The 13,623-nt window shown below is 46.5% G+C and overlaps 1 protein-coding gene across 2 annotated transcripts; it reads right to left on the bottom strand.

The window, feature by feature from the left end:
- Positions 1–2,508: 2,508 nt before the first annotated feature.
- Positions 2,509–13,082, bottom strand: ZBTB33 (zinc finger and BTB domain containing 33). 2 transcript variants are annotated; one of them, XM_044427509.1, is made up of 2 exons: positions 12,937–13,082; positions 2,509–5,439 (listed from the first exon to the last, which is right to left on the bottom strand). In XM_044427509.1, the coding sequence occupies exons 1-2, from the start codon at positions 12,977–12,979 to the stop codon at positions 3,383–3,385; spliced, it is 2,100 nt and encodes a 699-aa protein (XP_044283444.1). In that variant the 5' UTR covers positions 12,980–13,082; the 3' UTR covers positions 2,509–3,382. The 2 variants fall into 2 exon arrangements, with proteins under 2 accessions (XP_044283444.1, XP_044283445.1); XM_044427510.1 differs by lacking the exon at positions 12,937–13,082 and adding an exon at positions 9,863–9,911.
- Positions 13,083–13,623: the final 541 nt, after the last annotated feature.

The raw sequence follows: 13,623 nt of genomic DNA, 5'->3' as shown, positions 1-13,623 counted from the left end.
TTTTAGTAGGAAATAAATAAGCCATGTTTTGATTTTTTTCTTTTACCTGCTCTGCTCGTATACTGGAATGCTGTGATATGAATTCTAAAAAGACATCATTAAAGAGGGCTTGCATTTCCTTCCAAGTCACACTGACCAGGAATTAAAAGGTGTTTATACAAATCACAGAAAAGGAGGTACCACAATTCGAGACCTGACCACTTCAGCCTGCAGGCCACAGTTGATGATGCTCCTAGGTGCACAAAGCTCCTGACTGCAGAAAATCAGCACAAACAAGGCATACCTCATCCTTCTACCAACTCACACACGCAACTTAAGGTAGGTTAGTGGTCAGTGACCAGGTCAAAGTCATCCACAACCTAGAACCTGGCTCGCCTTCATTCACGCCCCCATATCTCTCTCTCTCTCTCTCTCTCTCTCTCTCTCTCTCTCTCTCTCTCTCTCTCTCTCTCTCTCTCTCTCTAATATTTGGAAAGCAATCAAAAATATCAGTGCAGTTTGAAGTGGTACTTCCAGAATGGTGACACCTCATTCAAGCAAGGTGAAACAAAATGAGCACAGCTAAACATTCTTGGAAGAAGTTCAGCCAAAAGACACTTACTTCCAAGCAGTGTGTGCTTGGAACCACCATCTCAGGACACTGTTACCACCATTATTTTAGGCTTCCCATGGGATTTCTGCTAGATTCTGCAAATTAGTAGTTATCTCTTTTGTATAAATGTATTTTTAGGTTACAGTAGCATACGTAAATCCCTTTCTTCCTGGAACCAACATCTTAATATTTACAGAATGGTGAGCAATGAGTCTGGAAGCTAAATTTAACAAGAACAAAAAAGGGCCCATAAAAAGTCACAGCCAAACGCTTACTATAGAAACATTATGGTGTCATTTAAAAAGGTAAGTTATGGAAAGGGTCCAGAAGATTTCCAAACCCATAAATATTGAAAGCAAAGGATTTCAAAAATATAAACACACTTTATAAGAGCTCTCAACTTTGTCCAGAGAAAAGCAGGGAAGCTGAGAAGTGTGCATATACACATCTTCAAGAAAAAACACACAGTTTTGAACTCTGGTCTTCCAGTTTTCCTTTACATTTAGTCAAAACTGAAATAAAAGACAACTTCAATAGGCACTGATTTTAAGTTTTAAAAGGCTCAGTAGATACTATGGATAATCTGAACTTTTCTGGAAGGACAGCAAGTTTAATTCCAGGTTTCACATCTGCTGTAGAGTGCACCAACTCGCCTTTCAATGAGTAGCCAGCAGTATTTCAATTAGCACAAAGCAAGTTCCGCTGCCATGGACAACCAATGTTGTTTTCTTTAAGAGAGGTCTTGTTAGCCCGCAAAATCTCAGTGAGATTCAAAACTGCTTGGAACACTACCGCACTGCCTTCTGCATCAGATGGCATGCACAACCTTCAACTAATAATGAATGCAAACAAGAATCAAGCAAAAAAATCATTAATCACTAATTTAAATAGGAAGTGCCAATTTAAAAAAAAAAAGATTTACAAAACTTTTTTTTTTGGTTAAACTCCACCCATGAACAAGTGTTTTCTCAGCCTTGAGAACAAAAGAGCCGCATTTACACTTAAACACAATCACTTTTTTCCCTTTCTCAGGACTACCATCTGCCAAGTTCCAATTCCCATTAATAATGACTTGTTTCCTTTCAATAATTTATTCTATCACAAACGTTCATTTTCTAGCCAGAAGAGCAGTGCTTTTTTTTAACCAAAACACTGAAGATTAAGGTATAGGAATGATTGCTTTGCACATGAAATAAAATTTTATTTCAGAAAATGTGGAAGAGAAGCAAAATCGCTAAAATAGTAAAAAGGAGAGATTTTTTAAGGACACGCCACCTGATCTCTAGCTATTCATCACAATCCTTTTCAGTCTTCTATAAAAGGTCCTTTCCCACCCTCCCAAGCCCAGCCATCCCATACTATAACTTACACAATTTGACACATTCAGCCTAAAGCAATAGACTACATGACTGCTGACCAGTTTGCCTTCAGGACAAATATTTCTTGCTCAAGTTGGAGTTCTGCTATTTCCCAAGTACATAAAAAGTGTGCACCAATTTGCAAGGAGGAAAGGAGCACTGTTAAAAGAAAACGAAAACAAACCTGAGGCTTGATGCAGCTGTGCCACAAAGCCTGTATGAAGACTTCTGGACGGCCTACTTTGATCCTCTGAAAACTGTAAATCAGCTCAGTGACGGAGCCGAGAAGGACATCTGCAGTGTAGCTTTGGACGGCAGCTTCTGCCCCACTTCAGTCATATAACATTTAAAATTATATTTGTCACAGTATTTACCCTTAATGAACAAACGGGAAAAACAGCAACTGAATCCAAACCATCTACACACTTTGAGCAGTCACAGGATCCAACATAATTCCTTGGAATTAGAAAAACTGGAGACAGAATATTCCTCTTCAGTGTCACCTGGCACTTAGATTGACAAAGCCCCTTCAATATCAAAGGAAAAAAAATACAATGGTCCAGCCACTGGATAATTTTAATTACCAAATATAAATACAATTTGTTCTGTTTCCCCTCAGACAGAGGATTTTTCTCCTCCAAAATGGCAAGCCTGTAGGATGAGCATTTTTGTGACAATACAATGGTTAGTTTGGAACAGAAGAATGGAACCAGGATAACACTTCAAAAATAACTTGATTTACAGACAAAATGATTGGACCTTACAGCACTGTGCTATCCACTAATTTAAAGGAGTGCATTGATTTCTGACTTAAAAACAGCTAAGGTATACCCCAAAACCTATCCTGACGGCCTTTTTGCATTAACAATGGAACCATTTTCAGCATTAAAGTGCTAACAGGAAAGAAAGCATTACAGAGCAAGTGGTTCATGGGACAAGAAATTCTCCCATTACTCTACATGTTATGTGGAACATTGCCCATTACTGTAAAGGAACAACACCTTTTTGAACAATAGCTTGCCAGATTTCGATCCAGACTAATGAACCAAGCACATTTAACACCTAACTACCTGACGGAGCAATCCTATGAAGGTTTAGACTGAAAAAAAGACTTCCAATTCCCAGCCCCAAGAAGTGATGCTGACTGGGGCATGCTGGGAGTTGTAGGCCTGTCTATCTAAACTCACAAAGGACTGTACCCTAAATGCCTTTTTTCTGTATTCAAGTAAAGTTATTTTCCTGCTCCATTTTCTTTCACAAGATCACTCAAAGATTACAAGTATTCTAATCTTCAAATACTATCCTTTGCTGGCTAGGTAAAAGCACATTTTTTATATAACACAAGATGTTCTACAACTTTTTGAGCAGTCCCATTTCAAAAACGTTTTGATTTTTCTTTATGTAAAATGAAACATTCCCATCAGAAGTAACTTCAGTAGGATTCTGGTATCACAAATTCAAATTCAGTACTACCGTCAGATGGGTTTTGTTTAAAAAGTGATTCATTTCCCTGTGGAACAAAGATATCATCCCAGGTCATTGGTTTAGCTGGAGGGTTAGGGGCTGGTTCTTGAGAGACATCTTTGACAACTGAACCCACTGGATAAACAAGAGCATTGTCATTGACCATCGGTATATTGCTTGAGCCGCCTGAAATATAGGCATAATTTCTGATCTGCAAGGACCTACAAGGATGCAAACGATATAGCTTGGATTCTCCAGAAGGATCCTGGCTATGAACAGACCTTATGTGTGTAGCCATGACCTGATAGTTGATGAAACACTGACCACACGCCAAGCACTGGTACCGTCGCTCCCCAGTGTGATGTATTTCGTGCTTGGTCCGGTATTCTGCGAGTGGGAAAACTTTCTCACAATAGCGACACGGATACTTCTTCTCCCAGGAATGGACGTTAAAGTGTCTTCGCAAACTCGTAAGACAAACATATGACCTCCTGCATACAATGCAGATGTAATAAACTTTCCCATCCATTATCAGCTCATAGTGATCATCGTGCTTCACTTTCAGGCGCTTTCTGTTCGCAGGATCATCCCCTGAAGTTCTGGGCAGATCATCCAGCCGGACTTCTCCATCAGTCTCATCTTTCACCGGGATGACAATGTCATAGGTATCTTCACCGATATTTGCATAAACTTTGCAGCCAGTTGACAAGCCTTCTATCTCAGTCGCTGTATCTAAAGTGATGGTCTTCTGGCCTTCCGTGATGTGCTTTGGTGCAACGCCGGCTGCAGCGTCCTTGTTGCTTCCAGGAAGAACATCCGAGGTCTTCATTTTGAAGTCAGCTGGCTGGGGGACTGGCTCTTGTGGAAAGCTAGCCCCTTGCTTCTTCTGTCCTCCCGGGGCATCAGTTGCAGCAGCGGGCTTGGGGGTGGTGGGCTGCTGGACAAGGGAGCTGCTGCTGGCCGACCCCGGGCTGGATGATCCAAGGATGTCATCATCGTCTTCCACATCTTCCTCCTCCTCCTCCTCATCATCAATGGCATTCGTTTCCATGTCAGTTAGGGAATCATTATTAGACGGCTGCTGATTCTCTTCAGGGATGGGAGACACTTCTATTTCATGCGAGGAGCCAACATCTGGTGAAGGACTGATCTGTGCTGGATTTAACATCAGGACATCAGGAGTTGCAGGCTTTGGCGCAGAGGGGGGAGGTGGGTCGGCAGGCACTTGACTTTCATCTGGATTTGCCGGAGCAGTAGACACCTCAAGCCTTGGAGCTGCTGCTGGAGCTGGCTGGGGCGGAGAGCTGGTGCTGATACAGTTTGTTTGGTCAGAGGCCCCTGCAGGATTTGGGCAAGGCTGGCTCTGAGTCCCCACTTTAGTCTCCGCAGAGCGGTCTTTTGGAGGTACCAGCTCTGAGCAGAAGATGACGTCATCATCGTCGTCGTCGTCGTCGTCGTCGTCAGAATCACTAATGGTGATCTTTGTGGCATCACACTGCTCCCCGTAGAATGAAAACAATTCGGTTATAAGAGGCTGCCCAGTAGCGGGAGTTTGGCCCCCTGGCTGCGCAGGAGGCTCTTGTGTTTCGAGGCCATTTGCCCCCAGGTTGGGCTGCTCTGAAGAGTCAGCCTTTGCACCACCAGACATGCTCTTCACCTGCTGCAGGGGCACACCGAGATCTGCAAGGAACTTAACTCCCAGCAATTGCCCTGATTTAATTAATTCGTCAAGCAAATCTGCTCTCACTCGGACTATCTTGGAGCTGTAGATGTAGTTGAGGATTTCTGCAAAGACCTCGGCTCTTATAAAGCTCAGCTCGACCACTTGCCCTGCCACTGAGAAGAGCTGGTGAAAGTAAGTGCTTGAGGCTGACAGGACGTTTCTGTGAGCTCGAAATTTTCGGTCTTCCACAATGACGGTAACATCACAAAAAAGACCGTGGCCACGCTGTTCATCCAACGCTTTTAACAGCATACCAGAGTACTGGTTGTCAGTGGCTGTAATTAGCTTTCTGGTCTCCATTCCTATAATGAGAAAGAAGTGTGTTCATTTTTTATTTTTATTTTTTGGTCTACTATGGAAGTGCTTATCTTGAACTAGAATGAATGCTTTAAACTTGGAATGTCAATAAACATAAAACTATTTCTGTATATGTTATCTTGCTTGAAAGCCATGGCAACTCTAAAAGGTCTTCAAAACTGAGAAATGCCTGAAGGATATTTTTCCTTAACCAGGACTAAGCATCCTACGTGAAAACCTAGTTCAACCAAAAAGGACTTGTTTCTGTATAAAATCCTTTAGGCCACATATACTACTGGGTAAAATTCCACATTTTTTAAAACAAAGTGGCTTCATTTTGTAACAATGTGTTTGAATTAAGCATCACCTTAGTGGCCACAGCTCCAGGTATTATCACATGTAAAACCTGTCTATGAACAATGAATATTTGAACCATATCAATTAATGTATGAATTACAAAATAGCATTTCCCCCCAAGCAAAGCCAGTTTTAAAATATTGGAGCATACCAGTTGACCAAAAGCATTTCTGAAATATATCAAAGCAAGCAATTTTTAGTGAACCTTTTTTCCTACAAGTATTCTCAGCAAAATTATATGCTTACATGGCAAAATCTGTGCAAATTCGTTTGGCTGAGAAAACTGATCAAAGATCAGTTTCTCACAATAAACATACATTTTATTCTCCTAAGAGGAAAGATAAATTCAGTTGTCAAAGAGAATGCAAACAGAGGCATTTCAACAGAGGTGTCCGAAGGAAAGTGATTACAAGTCTGTAATATGTCAGGCTGCTAGTCTGTCTTGTACCCTTCAGCATGGTATGAAAAGAACATTTCAGCAGGCACCCCGACTCCCAGAATTGCAGCATTATAGTGAAGTAAGTGGCATCTGTCACAATGCCCCTTGATTTTATTTAAAGGCATAAGATCCTGGTTTCCTATTGGCAAACCTAGAGCAAAAATGTCCTCCTTGAGCAGCCAGGGCGACTTATTTTATATTGTTAATTTGTTGTATATTTGGATGTATTATATTTTATGTTGTGAGCTGCCCTGAGGCTTCGGCGAATGGGGCGGCATAGAAACGTTTCAAATAAATACATAAATAAATAAAATCAAAAAAAGAGAAGGTGGGACTAGTAAAACAGGAAATGCAATACTTGTAGACCCTGCAGATTGGGAAGAGAGATTGATGAAGTAAGACCTCTACAGATGAACCTGCTACCTAAGGAGACCGAAGACAGACTAGGCAGCAGGAGAGCAGAAGCGAGCAGGTAATATTCTGAAGGCATGCGAACACTCACTCTTTGGCTCGGCATAGTGGTTAAGACTGTGTGGCTGGCACAGGAGCCCTGAGTCCCAGTCCCCACTCAGTCATGGAACCCACTGCGTGACTTTGGGCCTATCCGCCTAACCCACCTCACAAAGCTGCTGTTGTGCAGATAAAATGGAAATGAAGGAGAACCTTGTCCTTGGGCTCCTTAGAAGAAGAAGAAAAAGAGCAGGATGTAGTAAGAATAAAGCAAGCTCAGTCACCTGGGAAATGTGCCCCGGAACAGCTCTTGGCCATCCTAGGCTGCCCTGTAAGCAGGATCATCAGTTTACAGTTGCTGCTGCCCGGAAGGAGTGAAGAAGCCAAGTGTGTGTTTGAGACCCTACAAAAACCCACCCGATGTCTTCTGGATGTATTAGACTGCAGTTCCCATTCTTATCAGCCCATAAGGTCCTTGGCTGAAATGAAGGATGCCAAGGTGAGACGGGCTGCCCCACCCAGTCTCACCACAACCTTGCTATTGCCTGGCAATCAAACCAGTTTGGACAGGCCCCACCTAGAAAAAGTGGTACCAGGAGACAGGCTTCCTGCCTGCTAAGAGGTGAGCTTCTGAGGTAGCCTAGAAATAAAGATTTGTATTGCCAGCCCTGCAACCACCCCAAAGGAACTACTAAAGAGGCACATTGTCTGGAAGATGCTGCTTGTTTTCTAAGTTTGCATTATTATTTTATTTATTTATTAAAACATTTTTATGCCGCCCCATTCGCCGAAGCCTCGGGGCGGCTTACATTATGTGGGTTTGCCTAACTGTTCCAATGAAGTTTGGCGAGAGTGATGCAGAACTAATGAGATCAGAGAACCTTTTAGAAAAGAAATAAGGTGTGGCCTGAAACTTAATATAGTTCTGTGGACTTTTCAAAAGTGCCACCACTCTTGAATCTTAGGGTGGAACAGAAATCAACATGAAAACAGGGGGAAAGCTTTACGGAGGGATCAGTATCTCATATATTGTAAAAACACAGGAGCCTACAAAGCAGATACCTGAGAGCAAATGGGTTGCCACTTTATTTTCTAAGCCCTGGTGCTTTTAAAAGCAGCCTGATACAATGACTGGTGCAGATCTGTTATCCTGCTCTGCTAACGCATGGCTTAACCAGCCTGGCAAGGAGCTATAACCCATGTGCTCACTCCGCATGTCTTCTCTCATCCTGTTGAAGTCTGGATTTGACACCTCTGTCTTACTGTTGCCTGAACTGGACCACAAATACGTAGCAACTGCAGCTTCGCCATCTTCGGCTACCATGGAGCTACAAAAGCAATGCAGCAGCAGCAGCAGCAGTAAAATCGTGCAGTAATGCTACGTGTGATGCCTGTGGAACATTTTTCTCAAACTGGAACCACCAGTTTTGTTTGGGAAAGAACAGCTTAGCAGAATGTCTTGGGAAATCTTGGCTTCCTTCTGATATGCCTATTGCACATGCTGCTCAGGTGTGGAGGAAAAGAGATGGAGGCATCGCTCTGGATGCAGCCCTTGGGCTGATTTTGTTGTTTATATGCAAAGGACTGAAATCTGAGGGAATCAACAAGATGGCCAATTAAACTGGGAGGCATTATGGGTGGATGCTGTTATGTATTAGATGGTTGAAAAGAAGCCTCAGAAGAGTGAGAAAGCAGAATGGAACAGAGGTCTCAGTTATGTGAAAAGGGAGGAAAGAAGAGCACCAGGAGGGGAGGCTGAGGGGAGGGGGGAGGGAAGGAAGGAAGGAAGGAAGGAAAGAAGCAGGAAAGTGGTGTGAGAAGGTGATGAAGAGACTGCGGAACAGTGAGAGGAAGCAGCAGTGACATTAGAGAGTGGGGAGCTGAATGAGGATGGAGAGAGAAGCAATGTAATTAGAGTGCGGGTATTGGAGAAGCAATCACACGGCACCTGAAAAGCAGTAAATCCAGAGGGGGTGAATGCTGATGGAGAGGCAGGAAGGTGAACCGACACTGAATTAAAGATGAGCAGGCAGCCTGGAACACAGGAAGGCAGCCGCCAGGTGGGCAAGAAAACAACTGGCAGCAGCCCCTGGCCAGCGCACTGACTGGCTTTGATGCACTGATTCCGGTCGGAGCATAGCTGGCTAGGAGATCCCTGGAGTTGTATTTGGAAGAACACAAGAACCACCCCAACCTGGCCCATCAAGTGCGGCATCCTGCACACGCAGTGGCCAGCTAGCTGCCCAGGGATCCCGCAAGCAGGCCGGGAGTGCAGCTGCGCCCTCCGGCCCCAGCTCCCCAGCAACCAGCATCTGTGCGCTGACCGGCTCCGCTGCTAGCCCAAGCTGTCTGGATGGCACCCAGCTGGAAGGCTGAGCTGCATCTCTTATCGGTGTCTGCCTCCCCCCGCTCACCTCCACCCCTTACCAAGGTCTTTTCCAGACCCTTCCTGGAGTTATCACGGACTGAAGCAAGGTCTTGTTGCTTATCAAACGGAGGGCTTTTTTCGACTGAGCAAAAGAAAACACGGGGGGGGGGGGGGGGATGCACACAAAAGGGGCAGTGAGAGAAGATCAGGTGGCCTCCTGGAGTGCAGGGCTACTCCAGCAGCTCCAGGGAAGAAGGGCTGGGAAAGATCTTAGTGAAAGCTGTGCGGGGAGGGGAGGGGGGAGGCGAGGCTGATAAGATGTGTACTCCGCCTTCCCCAACGCGGTGCCCTCCATCCAAGTGTGCTGCACTGGACTCCCTGCACCCTCTACCCAACCCTGCTTTAGCAGACAAGAATCCGCGCATCTGGACCGGGGGCTTCGCGTGTATCCGCAGAGTGGGTCGAGAAACGCTAGGAAGAGTAGGGCGCTTTTCCTGCGCTCAGCATGCCCAGATGTTACCCAAAATAAATTAACGAGCAGCGGGGTGACTGACTGGGCAGGATCGGGGGAAGAGGCTCCCCGCAGGATGGACCCCTCCGCCGCCGCCACCTCCCGGGCTGCTCCCGAGCTAATTCTGAAAGCCGGTGGGTGGGGCTGCTCCTGGGACGCCCTTTCCCCTCCGAAGAGGAGGCCAGGCGGGCAGCCGGCCAGACAAAAGTGGGAGCGCCGGCCCCGTTGCCAGGCTGCCGCGCCGAGCGCACCCGACGCCCCGTCCCCGCAGACGCGACGGGAGCCAAGGCGGCCCCGCGATACCTCGGCTCCTCGGCGGCCCGCCGCCGCGCTCCTTCCGCCGCTCGTCGAGGCCGGCGCCGCACACGCTCGCCGCCCGCCCGCCACCTCCGCCGCCTCTCCCATGCCATTCCGGGCGCGGCCGCCAGGGAGCGCTGCAGCGGCCGCCGGCGCGGCTGTCAGTCGCTTCCCTTCCCCGGATTGAGCGGAGCCGTCCGCGCTCGCCTCTTTCCGGAAGTACTCGGCTCCCCGTCGGCACTTTCCGGAGGAGGGGCGGAGACATGAAAGGCCTGAGCAGCAGCGTGCTCGGCCTTTGCCGGACGGCCCCGGAGACGGGCGAGAGCTGGGGGAGCGGCAGAGGGCGCCTCGGGGGTTTCCGGGCCGGGGCTCCGTCTCCCCCGCCCCTTCAATGGCGCCGGCAGCCGGAGAGGTTCCGCCAGGGAGGTACGGGCGAGCCGCCCACGTGGAGCAGACGCGCCGAACGCCTCGCCCGCTCGCCAGCCACGTGCGCCCGGGAGCCGGGAAGGCGAGGCCCTGGCCCTCCGCCTCCGCCTGAACGGGCGCTGCACGGCGCCCCAAGGCCGCCGTCCCGGGCGCGCGCCACCGGCGAGGAAGTCAGCACCGGGGCGGGCGGACGAACGGAGGGACCAGCAGCTCTCCTCCCGAAAATCAAGGCCTCTCAGATTGGCGGTGAAACGGGAATAGCTGGTCATTGAGTGAATTACAGTTCTGCACTACCGGGGAGCAAAACTGTAAGGCCCATCTATGTTCAGGCTAGCCCCCGGTGAACTACACAGGACTCCTCTGAAGTGGTCAGGTCGGGCCATATTTAGAGAGATGAAAACCCGGAAAGAAGAAATACGTGTCAGTCCTTTTATTTCTCCAGGGAGGAAAATATCTTGTACTGAGATGTACGGAGTTTTTCTGAGGTATTTTTGGCTTAGGTTGGGTTTTCGGGTTTTTTGTGCATTACTTTTGGCAACCTTTCACATCTCTAGCTCTATCCCCAAAAGTCAGTTCCAGTAAGTGTAATGGGGCACCCCTTACAATTCTACAACTGCACAGGATTAATCTGAAGAAGGTGGTCAAGCACATTCACATGCAGCAAACCGTAACAAAATATATTCTTTGTCTAAATAATACAATCCATATGTTTCTAGAGGCAACTGAAAAGACAACTTGGGTAGTTTGCCCTTTTGCAAGGTTAGAAATAACCTCCCACAAAGATAGCCTGCCCTACACAGCTGATTCCCCCTGTGCTGTTACTGAAGTTAAGGCTGCACTGAAAACCCCTGAGCTGCCTACAGGCAAGGAAAGTGAATTAGCAATGCAAATTATTCATTAGGCGTGAATCCCTTAGCATTTCAAAGTCGATTAACTGAAAGAAAAACACTGTTTAAAAAGCCCCAAATAGTGGTCTCTTTTTAAACAACTTAATCTGCTGTTACTTAATCTATTGTATTTTAATTCCTCAGTATATTGCTAGTGGTTAGCCAAAGAGTTAAATAATAATTAAAATACTAATGTACTTTTTTAGCCTGCAGTTAGCCCAGCCCTAAAGTTCAAATGCCCATTTTCTAGCATTCTATACTGGCTTCCAGGAGAACCTGAACTGGTGAGCACCTCTGAGAACAGATTCCTACTAGGATGTAAATACAGTCCTTCCAGGTTTGGATTAGGCTGTTCGTAACAGCAACTGCAGAGGTAATCATGGGGGGGGGGGGTGACCCTTCTGGTAGCTAAAAGACAGGCAGAAGGAACGTTGCTGTGTTCTTCCTCTATCTGGTCAAGTATTTCCACTATTCTTCCCTACCCACGTGTTTTCACTTATGACTTTGACAGTTTCAGTTCCTTGGAGAGAAATCGTGGCTGAGCTGCTTATTTCCAGCCTCTTTGTAACTCCATTGCTACTTGATATTAGAAACAAGTGGCTCTACCTGTTACTCTCACAGGGCAGTGCTACTTTATGAATATAATACTATCCAAGTAAGGTTTCAATCAAAGCTATCCTCAGGTTTTGATATTTAATCAAAATTTAAGATAAAGGAAAGCATTCTAGCAGTAATCTTCCCAAGCAAAATCTGAATCCTACCCATTTTAAATGTATTGGAATGAAACATATGAATTACTTTCCACAGATGTCCCAAAGGGGCCCTGAGTAACTCACAGAATCCAATCTACAAGTTTGAGAAACATCTTCAAATGGTGCATGTTATGTGCACTTAAACCAAAAACTATGAGATGTATCAGAATGGCGGAATTCACAAGACCATTTTGCAGACCTCAAACCTAGCAGTGCTCAGTTCTGAAAAGACAATGGTCCTTCTTTAAGTCAGAGGGGGAACCATTTTTGTGACTGTGTCAAATGTGGTTTGAGAAATGTCTGTTTAGTAGGAGTAGTGTGACAATGGAATTGTGGACTTTAACAAAAGCTACCATAAAAAGAAGCATTTGAAATGTAAATTTATCACAGGCTGTTATGAATCCTGTGGACTGACAGGGTGGCTCATGAAGCCGTATTAATGAGAACATAGAAAGAGCAAGAAAGTATAAAACACAAGCAATGCAGAAAACAATATTTTGGTCATATGTTGGGAAATGAAAAGTAGAGATTGTTGCAGCTGATGATACGAGGTCAAACAAACGGGGGAGGAAACACAGGAAGCAGAATCTTGGCTGAAAATCCAATACTTTGGGGGAAATGCAACATAATCGTTCAGAGCGATCTTATCTAAAAACTGTTTAGTCATGATGCTGTCTCAACTGCTGTAGGCGAGAAATGAGAAAGAGGTGTAACAAAACCTGAGATGGCCTTGCATGAAAAGAACGGATCTTCAGTCCACAAGAGGCTACTCTGAGGCACGGGACGTAACGGGAGGTCCCTCACTCTGCACCTTTCCAGCCCTACAGCCCAAAACGGGGCTACGAAGTCTGAACTCCACGGAAAAGGGACGCGCTCCGCATTCCTGCGAAGAGGCCCCACTTCGCTTTTCCCTTGACTCTAAGAGAGCGCCCCAAACTCTCTTCTCCTTTCTCCCATTGCCGGTGCGGCTCCTTAGCCACCCTGCAAGGGGCATGAGCGGCAGGGATGCTCTTACCTGGAGGCTTGGCTCCCGCCTCGGTCATGGCGCCAGGCTCCATCGTCTCTTAGGGGTTGCAGCCCATCCAAGCACAAAGGAACCGCCTCTGGGAACTATTCGGAGCCACCTTGCGGCAACACGGGCGCCATTATGAGCTGCACCCGGATGTGCCGGGTAAGTTTAGAGAGCTGAGCAAGACACTTGGCCCGTAGAAATTATAACTTTTTTCTTGTTATATAAGTCTCTCGCGAATAAAGGAGCAATCCCAGGCAAGTTTAGACGGACACAAAAAGCCCCACAACTTCAAGCTTGAGCATAATGGGAGCTGTTGGCCTCTTCTGATCTATACTTTGCCTGGGATTGTGCCCATAGAGATAGAAAAAATAGCGACGGGAGTCGAAGGATGAGACGCCGGAGCTAGCGGAGAACTTTGACAACCTAACCGGAAGTGCGGGACAGGGAAAGGAAAACAAACGGACATTGTTGTTTTGCAGTTTCAGAGCAGGCAACGGGTGACTCTCAAGGGAATTATAGTAACATTTCCAGTTCCTCATCTGACCTGACTGGAGCACTGGGTGGCAAAATAGAAGGGCAACATAGAGCTTTGCGTGTAGAGGCGCTCCCCATGATTCTGGCTCGACTATGATGACGCCTGAAACGGCCCCAAGGGAGGCTGTGCGTGCCTCTTCCTATTATCCTATATCT

This window comes from Varanus komodoensis, unplaced genomic scaffold, assembly GCF_004798865.1.
Source record: "Varanus komodoensis strain SLA01 unplaced genomic scaffold, ASM479886v1 scaffold18_3, whole genome shotgun sequence".
Taxonomy (NCBI): domain Eukaryota; kingdom Metazoa; phylum Chordata; class Lepidosauria; order Squamata; family Varanidae; genus Varanus; species Varanus komodoensis.
This window is presented reverse-complemented; position numbering and strand designations above follow the sequence as displayed.

Coding starts and splice junctions, on each gene's coding strand:
- ZBTB33 (XM_044427509.1), bottom strand. CDS start 12,979: ATGGAGCCTGGCGCCATGACCGAGGCGGGAGCCAAGCCTCCAG. Junction 5,440..12,936: donor GGCGGGAGCCAAGCCTCCAG/GTAAGAGCATCC, acceptor TTCTCATTATAG/GAATGGAGACCAGAAAGCTA.